Consider the following 26,317-nt stretch of genomic DNA (forward strand, 5'->3'; position numbering starts at 1 on the left):
GGACTGTATTCAGTATGTGTTGTGTCTTCAGTGCAACCTGATTATTTACAGTGCAATGCATTTTAAAGAAACAGAATAGCACACAAATAGGAGCAGAGTACCAGTAACAAACCCTCCAGGCTCAGCCAAAGGGACCTGTGTTTAATTTGAGTTGATAGCACTCATCATATATGCACAGAACTGTGTCCAGATTGAAGCCTTAGGGAGACAGAAAGCGACGATGGGGAGGCATGGGAAGAAGGGAATTTTTTTACACTGTGGATAAGGCAATCCAGTGAGAGAGTGTGGTAAATAGTGAGAGCAAGAAAAACGCTGCAGGCTCTCTTGTAATGGTCTGAGGATATCACTGTATCTGATGTTCACATTCAGTGCTTCAAGAGTACAAAACAGAGACAAGCGGAAGCAGAGAGGAAGAAGACAGAGACTGCAGTTTGTTTAGGAAAAAAAGACAACATCACGCTTAAAGAGGGATTGAGTGGGAATAGCAGATTAGCAGCGGGAAAAAGAATGAAAAAAATTGGAGGACATGAGGGTGGGTGAAAGGGTGACTAAGAAGAAAAGAATAGGAAAGAAAACTATAATATAGTGAACGCAGGGGTAGCATAAATGACTAAGCTAACTGATGTGGAAACCAATCATATGTGCATCACACCAAACCAAACAACAACTTGAAAGGTCTCTATACAGGGTGGCAATGCTGCACGCAAGCTGCAACACAAAGTGCACGCACATGCAACCCAACACAACAGTCGTGCCATGCAAGGTGTGCTGCCTGTGCCCTGAAGATGTTATTCTCCCTACTGACAGCACCACACTGAAGCTCAGGCAACTGCCTCGTTAGAAGTAATTACGTGATGGAATATGCTTTAACAATTGGCCACATGCACCAGACTTACCTCACTGGACAGCTGCCATGCTGATTAAAGACATAACCAGTGGTGCATGCTGAAATGAAACTGTGTTCATCTAACCTAATTCATCATCTGCACCACTGCTGCAAAGACATGCCATGGATGATGTTCTTGGTATAAAATGTTGGTTAGTGACTAACACTAAAATTATTATTATTATTTTTAAATTAACATTGATTGGTAAAACAGGAAGAACCTTATTCTTCCAATCTAAAAAAGAGTAATGTGCAAGAAGGTATAACTGAGAGACCTAACACTGACACTCACTAGAACAAATCTAAATGAGCAGTGAACAATGAAAGCCAAGTAACTTTTGGTAGGTGCTGAGATACCTTTTTAAAGAATGTCTTAAAGACTCAGCATGGCTCCATGTGTGAGGAGTTAACAGAATCTACAGACCAGAATCATCCAAAAATATGTTGTAATAGATGTGTAATAACCTTGAAAAAACAAATGGAGTAAATTTTTTGGTCCCTGTCCTTCTTCATGGGGTCCATGATTTTGCACGAGAACAGTAGCCTAGAACAGACATCAATAATTACTCTACAGAGGATGGTTTGTGGTGGTTTTATTGACCAATGATCCTCCTCCAAGCTTGAAGTACAAGTCTAAGATGATTTTCAGGTGGTTGCGGTCTAAAACCTAACCCTCAGATTGCATTATTCATTGTACCTTGAAACAATGCTAACAAGTCTGCATATTCTTTGAAATTATTACTGACAATTTCAGAGTAAGTCATAGGGGAACAAAAGCCACATGATTCCACATGATCTGAGCCATGTCTGTTTTACTGTGAAATTCAATTTTCAAAAGGTTTCTGGGTTTTCATTCATGTACACATGTTTGTAGTCTTATTATTTTTAATGCATCAAAGCTCAAAGTCAACTTTGCCTCTCATTACCTTTATTTCCAACTCAAATTTCACTGTCTTCTTTTTGTCATTTCACAGATTACTTCAAAGGGGTCCCTCAGACATGTGTTGTATTGTGATGTAGAACGCTATGCTAATATGACCTTGCACCTACTTGTGCTATGGAGGACAATTTGAGACCTATGACAATGAAAGGGTAAAGATGGTGTAGGCATGGCCATTTGGAGCTAGACAGAACTTTATGGATACAGATATATAGACTGAATATAGACTGAATCACATTGAGAGCTACATAACTAGAAAGATCTATATTAAACTTAAAGCTTAAAGCATTTAAAGCTGTTTATTTGGCATTTATTTGGTAACACTCTATAAACAAAAAGTATTGCACAGTGAAGAACTAGTATTACCAAGAATCTCACAATTAAATTAGAATATTTAAGCTTTCCCCTGCCATGAAATACGCACAGTAATAATAATAAAAACAGCAGCGACATAGGTGCAATCTAAAAGTATTACTTTCTCAGTGGCAGGTTCCTGGCAAAGGAGCAGTGTGTTAGAAGAAATAAGGAGGAGCTGTAGGAAGTGTGACAAAAGGAGAAGATTTGGCTCTCTGCTCAATGTGTGCTCTTTTCTATACTTGTTTATTTGTTTCTCAGTTGTTTTAGATCCCTGTGGCATGCAGGAGGAGATCTTTTATTACACTGGGTGTGAAATCACGCTAAGCCGCTTAGTCAATCAATTACAAAAAAAAAAGTGTGTAAAAAGTTTTTTTTAAAAGTTGGGTGGGGGCGTGCTGTCCTCTTTTGGAAATGTGTGCATGTTGAGATTATGCGTTCATCGGTTCCTTAGTCATCATCCATAAAGAAGATGAGGATGAGCCTGAAATGACTGGAGGGGACAAACCTTGACGAAGTATTGCGCAGCAGCAGCTAGCGGACAGGTGGCTGTCATCGTCACCGCACGCGCAATCGACCGGAAACGCGCGAGGGTCAGGCTCGAGACGTTTGATATAAAAATACGCGTGAGAGCAGCAGAAAGAGTACAAGAGAGCTGAATTCGATGTGACTTTTGAACAGACCCAAACGCAAAAAGACACGTTGGGTGTGTGCGTGCGTGCCCGCGCGTCTCCTCCAGCATCCGGCAAGGGGAAAGAGAGAGAGCGAGAGAGAAACAGAGCGAGAGAGAGCAGCACCAGCAGTCTGACAAAGCTGCACTCCCTCAAAGTTTGACATCTCCAGCGGCTACAGAAAGAGTTGTGCTCCGCCGCGACCATGGAGCCTCGGAAACGCACTGGTTTTGTACTGGTTGGAGTTTACCTGTGGGCAACATTCTGCTGTCAAGGTGGGTCACCGGAGCCTTCAGTCTGTATTCTGTATGCGTGCGTGAAAAGATGGCCAAAAAGACCGAGAGAGGAGCAATGGATTGACATGTTTTAAGACAGACTTCGGATTACTTCGGATGTTTATCGGTCATGAGATTTGTATCCAGTGTGTTTAAAAAAGCCAAGCACATGAGTTGTACATACTGTAGAGACTTTTATAAAAATAATAATAATAATGCTTGATTATAATGTTAAGTCAGCGTGGTAATATCAGTCGTGTGGCTATATATTTGCGGTATATTATTATATGCGCAAAGAGTGAATCCCTAAAGATTGCCACGGTTAAAAGTGCTGTATTACTGGATTTCCATGCTTGCAGCGCATGGCTCAGTGGCTGCATGTGTCTGCGCGTACACGATAGTGAGTGAACCTTCTTTAATAGAGTGGCGACAGCTGGCCCACAATAAGGAGGGCGTCCCGGCGGTGATGCACGAATTTCATGGGGCCATTCATCCCTTCAGTGTAATCTGCAATTAAAGGATTGTTAAATGCGCGACAGTGGAACTGAGCAAGAGAACCCTCAGACGAGGTTAAAAGTCTATGTCTGAATCCCTCGTTTTATTCTGTCTTTGTGCAGTAGTCTTTTTTTTATTTTGATGCTGTTGAGAGGGTGCGGAGGTGGAGGGGGGTGTTGAACAGCCAGTTTCAAAAAATGATTTCTTTACGTTTTAATTTAAGATTAATATCCCAACATGGTAGGACTTCAAGTAAGGAGGGTGCTGTATGCTTATGTGTCCTCTCAGCTTCTCCCAACAGGTTGCTTGCAGCTCTAAGAAGCCACATTGCTATTACAAAAGCAGGCAAACATACATTCTGTATAATAAAGTGGCTGGAGGAGGGGCATTTCCTGGAGAATGTTCAAGAGCAGTTTCTAAGAGACAAGTGTGAAGTTAAATGTTGTTCACGAGATGAGTCTGTGAATCTTCAAGGAAATTGTCTCGAGTGTAGTGCATCAAACCCTTTTCATTACTCAATGAATTAAGGGATTTGTCTTCTGAGCTCTACAATGCTGCACAAAACGTTGGTCATAATTCATAAGACCTTTTGAAGGGGGATTTAAGCTGTCCTGAAATGAAAAGATGCTTATTCATTGATACTGGCACTTATTCCCAATGAATGAGCATCATTGAGTTGTTGTTGTTTTTTTTCTTAATAATGTGCATTTCTACCAGCAACACTGAGTCACACAAGTCCTTTCAGATCATACAGTAGTTACTCTCAGTATAGTCTGTAAAATATGGCCAGGATCTAGTCCTTTCATAGCTCACTGAACATGATTATTTGCAGTGGACTTACCATAAAATTAAGGCTGCTAATGAGACAGTGTAGCATGATTGCTTATTATTCTGAAAAATCTATGTATACACCCTAAATGGGTAGCCATTTTTGTTGTTGTGTTTGACAACATTTAGGCGTATGCAGCTGATTCAGAGTCGGCCATGATGAAAACAGTTCAAAGGACAATTTCTCTTTGAATAGTTAGATATAAATGATTAAGACTGAAAACAAAACTGGGATGACTCATGGGCCTGTGTTCAGAGTGACTCAGACAAATGTTAATGGCTGCTGAAAACTGAGTATTTGTCTGAATTTTGCAATTTTCAGTTTATTCTTCAGCCCACATCTTTCCTTTTTGAGTTGGGTTTAACTACCATACCATACCATCTTTATTTATGAAATACTTTAAAATAACCACAGCTTACACAAAGTGCTGTACATTAGAATTAAACAATAAACATACATAAGATATAAAAAACTATTAAAAAGTAAAAAAAAATAAATAAAAGAAAAAAATACTACTTCATTTCAATTCTAGTATATCTACAGTATACAGCAGCAGCATCAAACCTGTTTCTAGGTTGATTAGCGCTGTTAAATTAAAAAAAAAAAAAAAGAGTGGTACCTAGATGCTGACCATAGTGGAATAGTTAGCAGGCCATGAGACATTTCCCTCTGGACTTACTGGGGATCAGAATACAAAGTAAACTGTTGGTGGTCACACACCACGCCAAATGAAAAATGTTGGTCCTGGATGATAACATTTAAATCCCTCATTAGTTTTATTTTGAAAGTTTGTCTGTTTTATTTACAGGTTGTTACACCATCACCAAGTGGCTAGAAAAAAATTGATGCAGCTTTGACCTCCTAGGACCTGGCGTCCACATATGTGAACATCACATTTTGGGTTATTTAGACCAAAATACTCAATTTTGCTCTACAAGCGCCTGATATCCACTTACGAGGACATTATACTGCTACCGTTCTATCGAAATTTTAAACGAATATCCTCATATGTGGCTCTCATTTTTCTTAGAAAGAAAAATTAGGTAAAAAGAAAAAATCTTCTAATTCTTTGTTTTTACATTCATCGGGTCATCAGCCCAAATATCAAAGAGAAATTAAAAATGCATGCCATGGAAGAGTTCGGGTCTTAGGAGGTTAAAGAACATTTCTTATAATAAATAATGCAGATCCAATGCACAAATCAATGTTGCTTACAAAAAAAAAAGTATGAGACAACTTTTTTTTGGAATTATTAAATCATGTTTTTGTATTGACTAGAGCAATGGCAAAACCTCCTTAAAAACATATTTCCACTTCCCAGCAAAGTGACTTCATATTCTCAAGGAAACTTACTTGTAACACTCAGACACAGTTGGGCTGTCTTTCTTGCTTTTCAAATTCTGGATATGTATTGATCTTTTGCAGATGTTTGCAAACCATCTGCTTTAATGTGATTCGATTTTAAACTTGGCCAGCCTTCCTCGATGTTCAGACTCGCCAAGACTAATCAATATTTAATCTGTCTTTGTGGTGTGGTAATTGTCATGATATCTGTTCTTTAGTTGAATGGTATCTGCTTTCATGTACATTCCTTCATGTGCTTGCAGTTGTGATCCTAACTCTGTAGGAGTATTTAAGAGGAAAACTATAATAACACACACAGCAAAATGTACAATATTAATGTGTATTTCTACAATAAACACTGAAGTAAAATTAAATAAAACACCCAACAAGGAAAAACTGTTTGTGTTTGATCTACATATGTGTTATATGCTAGATATGTAGATATTTAGTTATACCAAAAATATGCTTCTGGGAAATAATAAAATCCTTCCATAAATTTTCTACTTACCCAGTTCATGGTTAAGTACAAGAGGAAGGATACACCCTCATCAGGTAGCTAACACAGTAAAACAGAAAATATTCATACTTGCATCTACAGCCAATTCAGAATCACCAATTAGCCTAACTCCAAACATGTCTTTGGACTGTTGGAGGAAGCTGCAGAGGAACACATAAGTCCACACAGAAAGGCCCTAGCCAGTCTGTGGATTTGAACCCAAGACCTTCTTGTTGTGAGGCAACATTGACCCAATACCACTAAAGTAAGTGCTCAGATACATTAGCAGGGAAGTGTAATATCACTACAACAGAATTCCAAAGGTCCACAAATTCCACTCAAAGGGAAAAAAAACTTTGATGTAGGAGAGTAATATGTGGAAGCATAATTTTTCACTTTAATGAGTTTTAGGTTTTGTTTTTTATTCACTGCTTAGTTTTGTATTTACTTACTGTTCGGTGCAGGAAAACCCTTTTACTTTCACAAAGTAACCACATTTAATTGTCTATTTTCTGGGTTACACAGAAGTGACAAGTAACACCCTATTTAATATGTGACTGGTCGCCTGACAAGAACTGACAGAAGAAAGGCAACCACTTGAACAAAGATATATTGAATACAAACCTATTTGTACAATGCCAAAAACAAATGTAATGTCTGATAACATGGAAATGCAGTTTGGGAGCACAAGTTTTAGAAGTCAGGGCTCAAAATGCGAGTGACAATTTTCTGGGCAGAGCTCATACCTCACAAGAAGGACCACTGATAGTTGGTATGAGGGCCTTTATTCCACCAGCTATCAGCTTTTTAAACAAGGTTCAATTTTCCCTGTCGGTTGTTGTAAACACTGACAACAGATTGTTTTCATTGCAATCTCGCTGACGGTCACACTTAAAGTGGTACAATGGTCTTTTATTCATTGTCCTGTGAATTTCACTTTTTACTACTCTGTGTAAACCAACCTACCTTTTGCAGGCATTAAAGATTGACTCTCCTCTGCTCAAGCCCGTCTTTGGCCTGCTGTCCTCAAGTGTCCCTTTTATTGCTGGAAGCCAAAAGCTGTTAGGGTTTCCCTTTGGCTGGCAAAAGCAATATGGTGTACAGTAAGATGAGAAACCCAGATAAGAATTTGCTTCAGGAAGTATAGTTTCATTTTTCCCCCAATATATTTTCAGTTTGTAAAACAAAGTTTTTAGTGTCGTTTAAGGAGCGAAGAATATGTGGTTTTCAGTTCAGCTATGGCAATTACAAGATTTTGGACACAATGACAGGAATAGATTTTGGGGCAAACTTTAGGAAATGACATGCTGTACTTAATTGCTGGATTTCCACCTTATGAATGTAATATGTAGATATTACATTCATAAGGTAGATCCAGCAGTTCTACTGTCAGCTGTGTTACTTTAAGCCTAATTTTAAGTACATGAAAATGAATAATGTCCAACATGCATCAGGTTTGTGTGTAACTGAGAGATTATGATTTGTTTTCTTTGCCAAGAAGAATGACAACAGTACAGATGCCAGTATGTGTAGTATTTTAAAGGCAGCATACAACTTCAAGGGTGAACCACTTATAAACTAAATTGTCTTTCTGTCTACTGCTGTAGAATCCAGACAATAAAAAAGAAAAAAAATATTTTCATTGCCGTTAACTACACTGTACTGGTATGTCCTGTGCATCTGTATCATTCAGTTCAGAATTAATTAATTAAAACTGAAAAAGAGCTACAGTTGCAATCTGGGTGATGGAAGTATGACTTGACGATGGAAAACTGGGGCAGAATCCTGTATGTCAGTGGCAGGACCTGAGGGTAAGATGAATATTTTGAGGATGTAGCTATTTGTGTAAAAAAAAAAATTGAGGATAAGACCACCCACAGAGCATGAGAAAATATTTCCCTAGCTTTTGCTTTTAAAAGCAAAACTAACCTAAAATATTTCTTATTTTAAGTTAATATTCTTTCCAAAGTGTTTTTTGGCATTGTTCTCTCAGTGGGTAATGATCGACTTTTTTGGACTGTATTTTTGGATTTATCGTGATAATAGAAGTAAACATCAGATCTAAAAATGTAATTCTGTAAAGATACTAAAAAAAACATATTTAAGGAATTATGAAGTTACCATAGAGAAAAATGAACAACATGACTTTTTTGAATCTTCAGCTAAAGCTTTGTAGCAGTTCAGGGAGGTTAATATACAACATAGATGTTTTACGCTCCTTGAAAACTGCTGCCTTTTAATTCTCCCTATGTTAAGAATTAACATAATTAATTAGATTTGTATGCTGCAGCAACACTAGAAAGAGTGTAAACATTATTAGATTACAATAATTAACACATGTACAACATCAAGCATTTCTAAGATCTTACTATAGGTTTTACTGTATGTGCAGTTGTGTATTTGAAGAAAAAGAAGGACAACAAAGAGGCATTTCATAACTTAAAGTGAGCATTATTTGTATTTTAGTCAACCAGTCAGCCTAGTAATCTCTCTAGTGTGTTCTGGAGAGATTAGATCTCCATTACATGACTGAAACACTTTACCTAGAAAGTGCCTAGGAGGCATCTTGGTCCGATGCTCAAACCACCTTAAATGGCTCCTTTTGATGTGGAGGAGTAGCAGCTCTACCAAACTCTCCACCCTTAGCTGTTCCTAGAAATTCTGTCCATAAATATTATGAACAGAATTGGTGGTAAACGGCAGACCAACAGGCACTGAGAACAAGATTTTTTGCTGCTAGTGCAAACTAAGCTCTCACTACAGTTGTGCAGGAAACAGAAACAATTACAAACAGCTACAGCTAAATAAACTATAGCCAATTATAACACACAATTTAGCTCGTGCTATGTTCAGGATCTTTGTTGCTTTTTAACACAACATTTTTCAGGGTTTTTCTTATAATGTAAATATGAACCTATAGTTTTGTTGTGGAGATTTCATGTTTGCAGGATGCCCATTCCTTGAAGGAGAAGCAACAGTCCTAAATGTTCTAAATTTGTAGATGGCATGCAGCTATTACCATTTCATTATTTTTCTGAAGTCTGCTTTCTTAAGTTTGCTGTACAATAACACATCGCAAGTACACACATACACATACGCATGATATTTCTGTCTTATTGTGAAGGTTTATAGCAAGACAGATTTCATTAATTGCCATGTTGACACCCATTTAGAGATGTATATTATTTGTAGTGGCTCTTTGACAGGTCTCTTTACTGTTCAGCTTGTTTTTTTCTTGGCTCACTTCATTTTACTGACTCTCAACACTTTTGCTGGCTGCCACTTTCAGCCATTATGCAGATTTCCTGTCACCCCAAGATTTAGGAGTGGCCTATCACTCGCCAACACCCTCACTCACAAATGAACAGCTAGATGCCTTTGTTTATTTTTGCCTCATTAGCTAATTAGTCATTCACTCAGTCATTGTCGGTGCACTCACGTCTTGGCTGTCACTTGGTAATTGCTGGAATATGTTAAGACAACATCTAATTTGGACATGGATCACTGGGGAGAGGCAGACTGAGACCTTTTCAACTGTGACTGAAAATGACACTGAAGTAGAGAAGTTTAGAAAATTATCTAATGTCATCCTTTAATGAGAGAAGCTGCTGCTCTAAGGTTTTGGGGAACTCAGAGAGACTGTGAGAGATATGCAACCAACCAGGAATCCTAAAATAAAATATATGAAGTCCATATATTCTTCCACCAATAACTCAAAAGAGCCAATCAGAAGCTTTAAAACAGCTGAAATGGGAAGCCAGTGTTGTTGTTCTGGAGAAGAAAGTATACACTTGATGTTCACATCTGTGTTGCGCACACATTTCTACATGTTAATATAGGAAGAACACAGTCAGGATTTTCATTGTATGTTGCATGGCATTTATTCAAATGCTATGGTAGGAGCCCGAAACAGTAATTATATTGGTACTCTGTATAATTTATGTCATTGTGACATAATCCAAAGTCACCAAACATTATTAAAGTTTTTTCATCAGATTTTTATGTCTTGGTGTTCACTGAACCTAAAGTTATGGCTCTCTTCCATTCGTTTTACCAGAGCCTTGATTGTGTAAATCCCCCCTTGTTCTATATTTATATCAGTTGCTGTCTTTTTCAAAAGCAACACTGCAAGGCATTATAGCACAAAATATTCACATATTCTAAATAATACAGCTGAACTGTGAGATTCAGATTAAAAATTCTAACAAGTATATAATAATGTTCAACACAGGTTTACTTCAGTTTAAGCTTTGACTGTAAAGACTAGTTTGATAACAATAGTGGGTTTTTTGTTTTTGTCTGGTTACACTAACAGATACACACTTAGAGCTGCAACCACCAGAGTCACACTTGAACACAAAAACTGTTTGAAATGTGGACTCAACAGCTGTGTGACATGACAGCTCCATCGATTTGACCATCCATCATCACTCTGCTTACCCTGCTCACCCTGCCTGCTGTGAAAGGGCCTTAACAGCAACTTGGTTAAAGTCACTGCTTTGACCGCCACTCAAAGTAATTATATTTCAAATTACGACAGCAGCACTGATAAAAAAGAATTTTAGCATTGTGGATGTGCGATACCCTCGTGGCTGCCTGGGCTTGCTTTTGCTTGAGGGACTGTGCTGTAATACTTGTAATTGTTCAGTGTAAACCTCTTGATGAGGCATAATGAATACAGGAGAGAAAAAAGGGAAACACAGTCAACACAATTAAAGTTCAATGATTTAATGTGCTCATCACATTCACCTTAGTGCGACTTAATCAGTATTTATTGCAGAATTTGACACTGCATGAACAATGTTGGTTGTAACTGCAATAACAGTGCTGATTAGATTTAATATGGGTGGAGTAACTGTTTGATTGTTTTATAAAGTTACTGGATTGAGTGAAAAAGAAAAAGGATGTGCACAGCAGAATTTAAATTGATCAGTTCCTTGTACCATTGTTCCTTTGGTTTCCTTTGCTAGTTCATTTTCCTCTTTTACCATAGGGCAAATCTGTACAAGTTAAAAAGTGAGTGACTATCTTGCTTCATTTTGGTTATAATTCTCAATTTATTCCCTGCAGTTTGTCATGGTGGAGTGTACCAGAGAAAGCTGTATCGTGATCTGATGGTAAACTACAATCGACTTGAGAGACCAGTCCAAAACGACTCTGCACCCATTGTGGTCGAACTCGGCCTCACTTTGCTACAGATTATTGATGTGGTGAGTCTGTGTGTGTTGTGAAGTGCCGAGAATATCTGAAGACAGTTGAAAGAGGATGAGGGTTTTTTTAAGACAAGTTGTACAGCAGCACACTGCCTGCAACAAACACTCATCTCGCAGCCAGTGGCACATAGAAGCCACTGCTGTTAGTTCAGTTTGAGAGGATGATTACTTTTACTGAAAACAAGCTTGAGGTTTATTGCCTACCCTAATAACAGGATTACAAAAAGGTGTTGGTCTTCTAATAATGGTTCTTATCTCTTATTAGAATCAGAATACTTCATTAATCCCAATCCAAAATAATGAAAAATAACAGAATGGGGAAAAAAACAGGGGTAATAGCAACAGGCTGCATGCAGGTCGGTGCAAATGTGCTAAATATTTATCCCAAAAGATTGATTACGTGAATCTTTTCCAACTTATACTTGAAAATGAAGCAATAGCATTCCTTGATTAAATAAAAACGTTTTCTCATCTATTTGTCACTTTCTTTCCATACCTCCCTTGCCCAGCGTTATATGTGTTTTGGGCTTATAATGCTGTCTTACTTTGTGAAACTTGAGGCATGTCTTTTAGGCTTTTTTATATTGAAGGTATTTCATCTTTCTTTATGCATCTTTTGTACTTCTTTAAAACTGTGAAGTTGAATTTCAAACTATTATTCCCACAGTGTCAAACTCAGTCAAGGGGGAAAAATTAAAGATTGACATGCTGAAAATGCTAACCATATCCTAACCAAAGGCAGTATAGAGTGCCTCTCTAGAAATTCCTGTAGAAGGTTTTCAAGGTAAAACTTATCTACAGTGTCAAACACTGTCAGTTTTCAGTTTGTTGTTTTTGAAAACAACAATAAAGATCAAATATTGTAAGATATTTTAATTTCGTCTTCAGCTATTTTCTCTTTAAAGAACTCTGCTCTTCTATGCTATGCTAAATTGCTGCTTATATTTGTCACCAGAAATAGGAGAAATAACCTCTAAAACAGAGGTTAGAAGGTTTCATAATTTTTAAAATTGTTTTGTCACCTCAAACACTTATTACCCCAAAGCATCATTATATTAAATTAGAGCTGATTAACAATGTCATCATGTCTTCCTAACTAGTCAACAAGCTAAGGCATATGGAAAAATATAATTCGAGTGCTCAACAGACAGATTTAGTTATTTTTGACTGCATATTTCGATCCCAGACAACATTTGCCAGCCTGAATACTTAATTAGCCACCTAACATTAGCTGGTTGCCACTCCTTTAAACACTTCCTGCACAACACAATACAATACCTGTGTTTGTCTTCTTCATTTTATGGATATCATTTGAAGTGGTACCCTGAGAGAAAAGCTTGACTTAAAGCATCCATTCTTATTTTTGTGTCCTACATTTTATACCCACAAACACACACCCATACACACACCATTTAGCTCAACAAGGCACAATCCTCCCTTTCTCTGACATTCTTCACTCTTTTTAATGTTAAACCCACAACTCTTAAATTGACACTTCTGTGGTTTGAGTAGATTTTCTGTCACATCTCATATTTTGCTCCTTCAGTGTTTGCTCTACACTCAGTCAAGTGTTTCCTCCTGTTCCCCATCTTATACACCTACTCTTGCACAAAAACACACAAACCTCCTGCCTTCTGGCCCTACCACACAGCCAGGGCACTCAACCAAAAAAGCCAAGCCGACACCCTGTCACTTCCCAGAGTCAGCCCTGTGACAAGACATGAGGTTTCCTCATGATAACTACATGGTGGTACAGTAAATCTCATACACTAGACTCCTATTCTAATTCTATTGTTAATATGAAGTCTCAAACAGCGCACACTAAAAACATTTTAATGCATTTTAGATCTTGAGCTTCCATATGGAGAATCAGAACCAAGCAGCTTCCACATGGAATCTCTGAAGAACTCGTCACATAGTTACATGACTACAAATTTCTTTTCTTTTAAAACTATTTTATAGTTATTGTAGTTTATGTTATGTAAATATGTATAGTGTGCATGTATGTGCATGTATGTGTGTTTGTGTGTTGGTTGTTTATGTATTGTTGTGCTGTTAGATGGCTTGATAAATAATGAATAAGCTGGCAAAACCAGATGAATTAATGCTTACTGGGCATCTGTAAATAATGTAAACCTTGCTGTGTCTGTGTATATGTATGTGAGTATAATTGCAATGTGTGTGTAATATGGCCTTTGATTCCTCCATCTGCTCCTGGGTAACTCTCTAACCATGGAAATAGGGCAGGTTGATGCCCACTGGGTCCACTGCCATGAATAATGCCATACACAGACAGACTGATGGACAACTGGTAACCATATAGTTTAAAGTGCCACCATGTGTCTCATGCACCTTATTAGGAAACCAGTAAAGTTCATTGCAGATATGTAACAAAGTATATTTAATTGAGGACAACACATATATACCCTGTCATTCTTTTGAGTTTCTCTTTTACCTCTGAGTGAACAACTATGAATGAGAAATAAATATTTGCAATTTTACTTTACCGCACATTTATACTTGAATACTATAGGTGTTGCGTTCTTAACTGATTAGGGTTTTACATTAAAAAATAAATAAAATTAATTAAAAAAAAAACATGTACTATGACATTATTATAAATTTAAATATGAAATCAAATAAATAATGAGCTCTAATCCGGCTATCAACATTAAATTTGCACAATCATCGTATTGCCTCAATGAAGATGATTCAGTGATAAAATATAACAGTCACAATTTTGATGTACCATGGCCAATTCCACTGTTAAAAACTCATCTGCAGGATTTTTGCCAAAAACGCTTCATTGAAGACACATTCTCAACAAGTTTTTGTTATAAAAACATACTTTCACACAATGAGAATTTGCTGTGGTGATAATTTAAAAAAATATTAATACTAGTCATAAATGCTTAAGTAAACCATTTTGAATACTACTTCTTCAGTTGCCAAGTATGCTCATGCTACATTCAAAGTAAGATGGAAGTCTGTTTGCTTTGGGATAATAGTATTACTTAACAACTCTGGAGGAAGTGTCACAGTACGGCTGTGTGCAGGCAAAAGTAGGACCCAAACGCAAACTCACGGAGACGAAACGTAAACTCAAAAACACAGCTTTAATGCTGGCATAAAGTGAAACACAAAAAACAGTACTGAACTTAAACTGGGGAGACTAAAGCACGGGGAAAAATCACACAGCTATGAGGGAGGACGCAACACTGACAAAGAGAAACATGGGGCTTAAATACACTGAGGGATAACGAGGGGGAATGAGCCACAGGAGGAGAGCACAGCTGAGAGTAATTGAGCAGGACGAGGCAAGGGAAGCAAAACTAGAAACATTAACATAGAACAGACTGTGAAAGTAAAACAGGAAACACACTGACGGAACTCAAGACATGTGGACTTAACAGACTGGGGGAGACAGAACATAGGGATCTGAAACATGGAACAGAAAGGCACAGTAGATCAACATGAACATAACAACGCCACAGGGGAAGAGTAAAACTGAACACGATGAACACAGAAACACCAGACCTCTTCACAATAAAACAGGAAACATAATGAGACGTAGACATGACAACCCAAACTTCACAATGTAAGACACAGACATGAAACACATGAAAAGCAGGGGAGATTTACCATAGTTGGAAACACGAGGGGGAAATAATAAGAACTAGAAACACTTAAGCATGATAACAAATGAACTTAGGAACCTGAAGGGCTTACATAAACTAAAACATCAAAATGAACTAAAACTCAAAACACTGGGTCATAAGACCCAGGACCGTGACAGAAAGATTCTTGACTCTTGAGGAAGATTAAAATAGTCAGAAAAAATGCTTGTAACAGATGTTTCTTTGCACAAGAGCAGGCACTTCTTTGCTTCTGCTCATGTTTGATTCAATCAACCCTGAGATATAAAGTATCTGCAGAGAAATGCTCCTCTTTCAGATAAACTGATGCATTGCAGCAGAAGCATGACCGTATCCATTGACCTGTATATAAAAGAACGAATTTTCACTATTCTTTGTCCCGATGAAGCTCTATTATTCAAAGAAACTGATGGGAAATATAAAGTCAATGCAAGTACATGAAGCACAATAGAGTTTTCTAAGAAGATATTATTTATTTCAGATTTTAGAATTTGTTGTCTTCCCTGTTTGGTGATTCTCTATCTTTGAAATATTGATCCTTTCATCTGGATTGGAAGAAAAAGAGGTAGGAAGTTATCCTATTGTTCCAAGCTGGGGATATAACTGAATGAATTCCACAGATGAAATCCTCTTTCTGGGGGAAAATGCACATGAAGATTTCAAACAAAGAACTATTTCATATGTGTATTACATTTTTCAGCCTTGAATGCTATATCGCTTGCAGTGAAATACAGATAAAGAGCTGTTATTAAATGCAAGTGTCCATCAAGCACAGCCTACAAAAACCAATCACAGTAGATTTATGAAAAGATTAGAGTGTTTATAGCGGGTGTCACAGAGCTGATATTGCAGCTCAGTGAAATCTCACAAAACACCAAAAAAAGAGAGGTCAGCCACAAAATAGAGCAAAAACACAGCAACCTTAAAGCAAAGCCAGGTCTCCAAAACTGTACATTAGGTTGCACACCAGAGGGACATAAAATGTTTCTTTGTAATGTATACAATAGAAGGCTGTTCCATTTCAACTGTGGAGAAGGAAGCCTGTTTAAAAGAAGCAGAGATTAGAAAGGACAGGTGGAGATAAGATTGTAGTTTGGGGGGAGTTAGGGAGGAATTGAGGAGGCAGAGGGATAGGGGGATGTAAACTGTGAGAATCGATTTTCACTACAAAGAGAAGTAAAAGCAGTGCTTTGCTTGGCTTGTCGCTGATGAAATTCGATGTTGTATGGTGTGTGCTGCTACATTTACAATTTAGAATAAGAATAAAACTGGTAACTGTAAAAAAAAATCTCATTTACTTACATTGTTTTTTTTTAATTGAGGTGACCACAATCCTGAGTGTGTGTGTCTATGTATAGTAAGTATGTTCAGAATTTCCATTATATACCTATGTGAAAAAAAATCCTCTTTTTAGTGAAAGACTGAAAAAAAAACATGTAGAGACAGGGTAGCATAGTCTACAGAATTGTATTTTGTCAAGACCAGTATCCTGCACATTATAACTTCCTTTTTTTGCGTATGACTTAGGTTTAGTTATAGTTTTTGTTAAAATCTCTTCTCATGAATTCCTATGTAAGTGCATTTTCACAAATGCACTTGTGCCCTGACCTTTTTCAAGATATTACAGAATGTAGCTGCGTGTAAAAAAGCAAGTGTCCAACCTTATCAGATCAGATATTAGACAGTTTTGCCATCAGCCCCTTAGTAGAAAGTCTGTGTAATATATGATTGTACTGCATATGAGAATAGGTGAATCACTGCATGCATTTGCTTGCTCCTTGCAGGATTCTTTATATGCAAAATATGTTTTAATTGATTTATATTGGTAAACACAAAGACACGATTCTCTTCTTTGTCAGTTGCCTATTTTATATGGTATATTTACTTTAATTTACTTTAGTTCTAGTGTAAATGAGCATCTGTAAATGCTTTGTTAATACATTTATTGTGCCTTTTTATTGAAAATAGAAAATCATGGTTGCCAATATTAAGTGCACTGGCAGTAGCTTTAAAATTTTGAGTTAGATTTTGGAGGGCCAAGTGACAGGTATAATTTTCAACACGTCCTGTGATTGCCCTGGGGTGTCTCTCTGTTAGGATATGCCTGAAACACTTCACCTAGTAGGTGCCCAGTAGGCATCCTAGTCAGATCCCTGAACCACTTTAGCTGGATCCTTTGGATACTGAGAAGTAGCTGCTCTACTATGACCCCTTTCTGGCTGAGCTCCTCAACCAATCTCATAGTCTGAGCCCAGAGGAAACTCATGGCCATAGGTGAGAGTAGGAACATAGATTGTCTGGTAAGCTGGCAGCTTTCCTTTCACGCTCAAGTCACTCTTCACAACAAACAGATCTGTACAGCAGCCACGTCAGTGCTGACACTACAACAATCAGTCTGTCAGTCTCTGACTCCACTCTTGGGGTAACAACTCATCCTTCTAGGTGCATTACCCATTTCTGGCTGAGAACCATGGCCTCAGACTTGTTTTTGTTATATTTTAATCCTACAGAGAGGAGATCCTGAGGCCACCAAACCAGAAACCTTGCTCTACTTGCCTGCAAATAGAAAGTCTGTACACAAAAGTTGTGAACAGGATCAGTGACAAAGGACAGTTTTGCTCAAATAAAGGACTTAAAATACCCTCAAACATCCTCCAAAATTATTGTGAAGAATATGTCAACGCCTCTCTAAAACAATTTAATGGAAACATTATCAAAGTACTATTTACTGTTTGACTACCGTTTTTAGATTATACTATTAGGCAAGCAATATTCAACAGAGGGGATATATGTGACAGTGATTCATTTCTAGTATTTCAAATCTATTTAGCAGTAAAATATAGAATCAAAGTTTACAAGCTACTGTATACATCTTAAAGAAGGGTTTTCCTAACATCTCAATGAAAATCAAGAATCATTCCAAGCAAATATTTCAGTGTACACGTGGTCTCCCAACTAATGTTTAAAGATAGTCTTAAAAACATCTGAAGGTGACCTGTAAGGTCATATCTAACCATACTTCACCACTTGGACTGTTTCACAAAATAAGAAATCCTGAACATCCAGAGGGAGAAAAATAAAAGTAACAGCGTGAAAGAGTCTGATAAGACAGAAAACTGTTCAGAAGCTTAGTTCTGACAAACAGAGAAAAATAGAGAGTACAGTAAATTGATTTCATGATTTTATCTCAGTAACTTTAAAGGGAAAGTTTTGAAAGGGTTGAAATAACTGTATTATTCCAGCTTCAGTCATGGGTAGAAGATAATGTGATAAGTCACTTCAATGAATCCATGAATGTTAAAAAGGGGCTATTCAATGAAGAAACACAGCACGAGATCATCCAGTTACCCACAAGCAGCTTGCAAGTGTTTCAGATCCAAGGCAGTGATAAAACATGAACCCAATGTATCAGTAATAACACAAGGAGCAAAATGTGCTGCTGTCATGTAGGATTTCACAAAACAGACTCTAGTTCATTCACATCTCAGTTTCCCCCCTGCATTGTTCCTGTCTCTCTTTATCCAATACTACTACTACTATTTCTTCTATGACTTGCTTTGTTGAAGCATCTCTGAAATCAGTTTTCTCTGAATATTTTTTGCATTTATTGCTCTCACTCTCATCTCACTACTTCTAGAATCATAAAAGAATCAACAGCCATCCTCTCTGTTTTTCTCCATCTGAACATTTGACCATGAGTTGGACTTTAGGAGCTTCTGTGTATTTATACTTTCACAATATGGATAGAAATGGCTGTATGCTCATCTCTTTCTTGAAAAGCACTCACCCTGTCTATTGTCAATGGAAATTGTTGCTTGACCCTGTTTCTTTATTATTTTTACTTCTGTTTAAAATATTGATATATGTTACTTCTTTGACGTGGCAATGGAAAAACCTTGTAAATAAGAGAATGCTGAAAAAGTACATCATTGTCATTCAGTTAGCCGGCAGCTCAGACTCGTATGAGATGCTGTTTGACTTCATTGCCGATCTGTCTCATTATTGTGCCTTATGTTTACCAGAATTGAATAATTTCTTTCTTTCTTTTTTTTTTACTCTTGCCCTGTAGAATATTGTCATTTACTATCTGCCTGCACCCATGTCAACTCACTGCTGATTATTCTCTCCGTCTCCTTTTGTTCCCCTCCAGGATGAAAAGAACCAAGTGTTGATAACAAATGCCTGGCTGCAGCTGGTACGTCTCACTTTTAAGTCCTTTTTTGTGTGATCACTGCACAATAATTGTCGTTTAGTATATTTTTGGAAGCCATATGTGGGCTGTGTCATTCATATTTTCAATAAGTGTACACATCTGACTGCTCTTGAAGGCATAGCACAAGCTACAACCAATAACCTTTTGTTTTTAACAAAAACAATTTCTGGGAACAAACAAGAAACAGCACGATGCAGTTTTATGGCAGACATCTTTAACTGCCAAGTATAAAGGAAAAATTATGTTAAGATGGATCACAAAGGATAATATGATATTATATAATATTTAATAATAGCATGGTATCATAAGGCTATTTATTGTCAGCAATATAGCAGGGGAAGGTGATAGAAATATATTTTCAAAGATATTCTTTCAGGACTCAAGATTTAAAACACTGGGTTACTTTATTTTGCTGTTTAAGCTTTTCTATTTTACCTTTGTTTTACTCTTAAAAATTATATCTGATTTGACATTCTCAACATTTAAAATACAAATTTTAAATCTTGGTTCCTAAAGCCACAGAAAAATCAACATCCTCCTCAACTAATACAGTCACACACTAAAATACAAAAAATAGTGCCGTTCCTACAGACAGGTGACAAAGAAAGACATTACTTTTAAAGTTTTTAGGCCACTACATGCCAGTCTCTGGGATATTCCTGGACTTATCAGCATTCCCATATTCCCAAAGATATTCTCCCACTTTATATTTTGATAATGGTAGGCGGCGTCTGTCTAACACATCAATCCAAAATCTCCCATAGGTGTTCAGCTGGGTTGAGTTCTAGTGACTGTGAAGTGACTCACATCCATTTCATACACATCAAACCACTGAACCATAAACCCTTAGTGTCTTGTGGATAGGTTCGTTGTCAGCTTGTCCAGGATCACTGCCGTCAGCACAGAAAAATGTCATCATAAATTTGACCACTCAGAACAACTTTGTATTGATCTGTATTTATCGTGTTCCCTAAGGAGGTAAGTGGACCAATCCATGCTAACTAAATACTGCCCAAAGCATAACTGCTACACAATATCTTCATTGTAGAGAGTCAACAGTTCAGGTTTTTACTTTGTTGTGGTGTAGAGGTATTTAATACAAAATATGTAGATTCCTGTTAAAAGTCCATCTGTGAGACTCACCTTTACTGAAAATAACTTGCACTAAGTTGAAGTAATTGTTTCCTGTATGACTTCATTAGTCTCTCATGTCATGTGATATTGTTGATATATTCTATTTTTTTTTTTAGTTAATTGAGGTTTGCAGATATTCGTTAATGCTGAACCCTCCATGGTGGCTGTTAGTCAGGAGGTAGGACAGGTCATATACTAAAAAGAAGGTTGGTAGGTTTGATCCCTGGTTGCACCAGTCTGCTAGAGTATACTTGAATGAGTTACTGAACACTGAGTTGCTCTTGATGAGTTCATCGGAATATGAATGTAAGACAGAAAACACTAAGATGTAGAAAAAAATGGTTGTATGAATGTGCGTTTGAATGAGACATGCTGTATACAGAGCTTTGAGTGTTCAAACAGGCTAGAAAGGTACTACATAAGAACAACTCCACTTATCTATCCTAAGCACTGCCACATTTTAGATTGTTGTCTGGACTTTGACTGAGCCATTGCCCATTGTGGATTTCATGACTGCAAGTTGTCCAAGTCCTTTGGTTTCAAAACAAGTCCAAATCAGTATCCCTCCACTACTGTGCTTGACAGCTGGCATGAGGTGTTTGTACTGTATGTTGTGTTGGTTTTTTTGCCAAATGTGGATTAGGAACTTTATGGTCACACATCTCCACTTTGATCTCAAGTTTCCTAAAAACATTGTTACAAAGGCCATTTGGCTTAAACCACAAACTTAAGCTGCTGCTGTGTTCTTTTTAGAGAGGAGAGCTTTATCTTGGCAAACATTCCAAACAAGACATGCTTTTTACAAGTCCTTAACATTTAATATGTTAACTGAGGCCGGTAGCATCTGAGATGCAGCTCTTAGGTTTTTTTGCAATTTCTCTGAGCATTTCTTGATCTGACCTTGCGGTAAATTTACAGGCACATCCATTCCTGGGGAGGCTGCATGTGTTAGAATATGCCTGAATGCTCTAAACCAGCAAACTGCTAAAACTGTTCAAATCTATTTGATAAGTAGCACCTATCTTTTAATTCCCATGTAAGCAGTAAGGGTGTACTTTGTTTTCACATTACTCTATGCAGTCCAGTCAAAACATTGCATGACTGTATGTGTGAAGGGAAACATGGATTAGACTGTTGACTTAGGTTGCAGGTTGCAGCAAATGCCACACTATCTGTGGTAATTTTGTTTGCATATATTTCCAAGCACTACTTTCATAATTTCTTTAAAAACTTTGCATTGCTTCAACACAGTCCACCAAAACCTGTGTGTGGTTGCTATGCTGTTGTCAGACAAATTCCTATCTCTTATCCACTTAAATAGAATTTCTATATCAGAATAGAAACTGGCAAAGAAGTAAATAGCATAAAAAATATGGATTGCAGCGTTTAGTAGCTCTAGGAAAAGTGTTACATCAAACCAGGTAGGTACAACAGTCTCATTATAAGAACAGCCACACTCAGAAGATCCCATTAAGTATGTCACAGCCGTCACGTTGAGTTGGCTGCTGCCTACCTTACAAGTTGAATAAATCAATTATTCAGGAAGCCTCCTCTTTAATACTGGCATCTACTATGGTTCAGTGGCTCAAGGGGGCTTTGCAGACATTGCAATTTTTGAGAGAGACCTAAGATTTACATTAACCAGCTCATACAAAGTCAGCCAGACAGTCAAAGAAAGGACAAGTTTGGGATTACAGGTTTATCAGTCAATGATTGTTCTACATTCAGATGTGACTGAAATACTCAGCACTGAAAATAAAAAACAAATAAACAAATAAAAATAGTGTATCTGAAATTGTGTTATTGTTAACAATCCATTGATTATGAAACCAACATTTTGTAGAATATTTATATAGTAATATGGCCATTGCAGTGCAAATAAAATCAATTCACCCTTGCAAATAACGAAAATCAGATTAGTGCTACATTTTCAATTACCTCTGTTACCTCTTTGGATTTGCAGTTGACTCACATGTGTCATATATGAATTTGAAGAAAAAAAATCAGCCTTTCATACTCTCAAATTAGTGATGCTGTCACGGTTCTGGGTCCGTTGGACCCAGTAGTTTGAGTTTTATTATGTTTTAGTTTGCATCAGGGATTGTTTTCTTGTTCTCTTGTAGTGTTGATGATGATGATGTTTATTATTTGAGTTTCATGTTTCTGTGGTGTTTAGGATTTGTTCTTCGGTTGTGTCTGCTTAGTATTTGTCTAGCTCCATGTGCCATTGTCTGTCTGTCTCTCTGTCGAGTTTGTGTCTTAGTGTGATGGTTTCTTGTTCCTGTTTTATTGTGATGGTCTGCGTCTCATGTGAGTGTGTTCAGTTTTACCTTTGTCTCGTCTTGTGATCATTCCCAGCTGTGTCCACCACCTGTGTGTAATTCCCCTGTGATTCTCCGTGTATTTAAGTCATGTCTGCCGTCATTGTAGTTGCTGGTCCGTCTGTGTATTCCACCCTGCGTCATCTGTGTGTTTCCCTGCTGTCAACCGCTAAGTGTTTCTGCTCATGTTCAGGTTCGTGTTCTGTAGTTAGTTTGTTCCCAGTCTAGTTAGTCATAGCTCCCTTTGCCGTTTGTATTTACTTTCATGCTCAATAAACCACCTTCACACCTTCACGACTGCCTGCGTTTGGATCCTCCTTCATTGCCTCCACACGGCTCACCTCACTCGCCGTGACAGATGCTGTCTTGAATTTATGTTATGCAACTCCATACCTATTCTTAGACAGCTGTTACCTTACATAGCTTTCAGTCCTCATCTGTTCCTGACAGACTACAAAGTTAGTGAGCTGTGATTAGTTCTGTTGGCTGTTAGTTGTGTGTTTCCAGCCAATGAACATGAAAAGAAGCACCAAACCGCCAAGGCCCACAGATGACAAGTGTAGTGATTAAGTCATTAGCTGCGTGAGTGCAGACATATGCAGCAGGCCCATTTGAGATGGATGGAATATCTTTGAAATCATTTTCTATTGTATATTTAACTGACAGATGGTGTGGAAACATGCTGACAGTCACAAGGACTAAACCTTTTAAGTGGAAGAAAAAAAACACTATAAAAATACATGCATGCACACATACATACACACAAACAGATGATCCCAAATATACTGTTGCTACTTTAGCTCTGGGGATTTTTGTTGGTACATGAGGAATTTGCCCTGTGCTTTCAGCAATTGAATGCCTCCACCATATATTTATATACACACCATATAGCTTTCATGCAGCAAAAACACATCCAACTCATTGGAGCATGGAAAAACTGTCTTGTAGTGTCTGTCACTCGGATGTTAGCAGCAGATTCTTTGATTGCTGCAAGTAGTGGGACAAGACCTCAATGGACTGGGTGTGACAGACTAATTTATGGATTTTAAGTCTGAATACACTTGGTCAAGCCACTCCTAAGCCGATTTTTTTATAATGGCGAAGCACTTTATCCTGTAACCACCTTCGCCGTGAGTAAATGTGCTTGCCATGTAATGTTTGGGTGAATGGTCTGTCCACATGAATACCCTGACAACTAGATTTCCAAACAGTGAATTGTATTGTAAAGACATGCTCAATATTGTGGTTAATCTGGGTAACACGTGTGCTTGCACACAGATTTAGAAAAAAAGCATAATACTAGCATACGTTTAGATGCCAGGATGAATGCCAGTATTTATACCACTGTGGATCATATATCATCATGCTGTGCATTACAAGTAATGAAAATAAGCACAGAAGCAACACATATCACACTCACTCTTTGTGTTTTTGAACCCTTTGATGCTGTGTTCAGTTAGCTGAATACTGGCAGGCTCAAATGGGACTGCACATGGTTAGTGCCAACAACTGCTGGCCTGGCAACGTTTCTGTGCCAAGCTTCATTATCAGAGTTAGAGACAAAGTAGAAGAGCCAACAGCTGTATTAGTCTGTGTGAAGAGGAAATATTTGACTTCTAATGGGTTGAAGCTGTCCTCTTGTTAAGGACTTAAAAAGCTTCTTATCTGCAAACAGAGGAGTATCTAATACAGCAACACTTTACTAGAAGTACTTAAAAATCTTGTGGTAGTTTTACAGTGATTTGACAAAGAAAAAAAAATCCATAGCAAACATTTTGAATATCATATTCAAAATGTTTGAGTGGAAAGTAGAATTCTGTATTATAGCGACAACCTTCGGTCCTTCTTTGCCGCTTCTGCAGAACGTAAAGTTTCTGACTCGTGCTCTTGTTAAGTCTCTTGGATGCCTTCCGATAGCAAAAAACGAGGCGAAGGAAAGAAGGTGCAAAACATTTATTTTCCTTACAAATCGAAAGGTACAAAACAAATGCCTCTGGTGGGAGCTCCGTTTATATTCCCTTTGTGTTACAACAAAAGATAACATTAAAACGGCGACGATCAGAAAACTGTTGCTCCACGTCCTGCTTGCTTACCTAACCTTTTACCCACACCCCTCCGCATGCGGGCCAAATACACACCCCCTTTACGACATCTACCAGCACTTTACAACAACAACAGACTAACAAAGCAGGATTAATTTATGGAGCACAGCATATTACATTATAACCTAAAATGATCAAGATTATAATAAAAACTTAAAGATCATGACAAATACTTAAATATGGCATGATGTAACTGAGTAAAATATTGGCCTGGACTTGGCTCCAACATCCTGTACACCCTCATCCTCTAGGATCTGCTATAGAAAATCTATCTACAATAACTATTCTTGGTTAATCACCAAACTTTTCAGATCAGTTGAGATGAGGATTCAAATACCATGTGAAACATAAATTAATATCAATGCACATAAAACAGATGGAAATTCCAGCTTATCAGTGGATTTCTTCCTACTGCAGTTTCTGATACTTTTGGTCATTCAAGGGTAAAGCAATAATATGCATGGATATAGTTTCAGTAAAAAATGCTATGAAATACCAGTGATGTGATATATATGCAACTGTACCACGAATATATAGGGTGGGAAAAAGTTTCCTTCACATGTCACTTTTGTTGACCCTCCACTTTTCCATTGCCTTACATAATTTTTTCTAATTTGACACTTTGTTTTCAGCATTGGACAGACATTTACCTCTCATGGAACCCAGACAGCTACCCTGGGGTTCAGAATCTCCGTTTCCCTTCAAATCTAGTGTGGGTCCCAGATATTCTTCTGTACAACAGGTATGTTACATTCTCATCTTTTTGAGTTGGTCTTATCAGGCTAGTGATTGGGTCACTTCATTGCTTTCCAGTAACATTTGTTCATTTATTTTACTGATTAGAACCATGCTCATCTAGCAGATCCAACTATAAGTTAATATATAGATCTTCTAATACCATTAGAAGAACATGCCTTGCTCAAATGGCTTTTAACTCTTTCAACCGGAAACAGAAAAAAAATCTTCTTTAACAAACAAACAAAAAACTATTCTGACTTTTGACAACTTAAAACTGAATACAATTTGATATATACTTTTTCCATTATCAGTCATAAAGGACTGAGAAAAGAAAATTGTGTTTTTGGACAGAGCGTTCTCACTCCCGAGGCGTAACATGTCGACGTTTTGTCACGTCCCGCGGCGTTCCTGAGGAACGCGAAAGGAGACCTTCGGCGTTCTTATGGTACGCGGCGGGTTATGGCTGGAATCCAGTGCAATGACGCTCCCGCGGGAGTAGACGTTCCAGCCCTGTATTCCAGCCCTAAACCTAACCTTATCCCTGGCCCTGACCATAACCTTATTCCTGACCTTAACCAGGACTTTAATGATGTTAAATAGCGTGTTTCTAAGCGATTTGAAGAATAAGAGCGAACATGTGTAGGTTCAGT

General features: G+C 37.6%; 1 protein-coding gene across 1 annotated transcript in view; it reads left to right on the plus strand.

Annotated features, from left to right (window-relative positions):
- The first annotated feature begins 3,056 nt into the window (after positions 1-3,056).
- Positions 3,057-26,317, plus strand: part of LOC146631148 (neuronal acetylcholine receptor subunit alpha-7-like) — a 43,753-nt gene continuing 20,492 nt past the window's right edge. The window contains exons 1-4 of the mRNA XM_085356375.1: positions 3,057-3,126; positions 11,361-11,500; positions 19,310-19,354; positions 25,562-25,671. Coding sequence (XP_085212501.1) covers positions 3,057-3,126; positions 11,361-11,500; positions 19,310-19,354; positions 25,562-25,671 — 365 coding nt within the window. The remainder of the gene's footprint in view (positions 3,127-11,360; positions 11,501-19,309; positions 19,355-25,561; positions 25,672-26,317) is intronic.

Source organism: Diplotaxodon limnothrissa, linkage group LG6, assembly GCF_057381915.1.
Source record: "Diplotaxodon limnothrissa isolate DT_005_m linkage group LG6, D_limnothrissa_male_GT1.1, whole genome shotgun sequence".
Classification (NCBI taxonomy): domain Eukaryota; kingdom Metazoa; phylum Chordata; class Actinopteri; order Cichliformes; family Cichlidae; genus Diplotaxodon; species Diplotaxodon limnothrissa.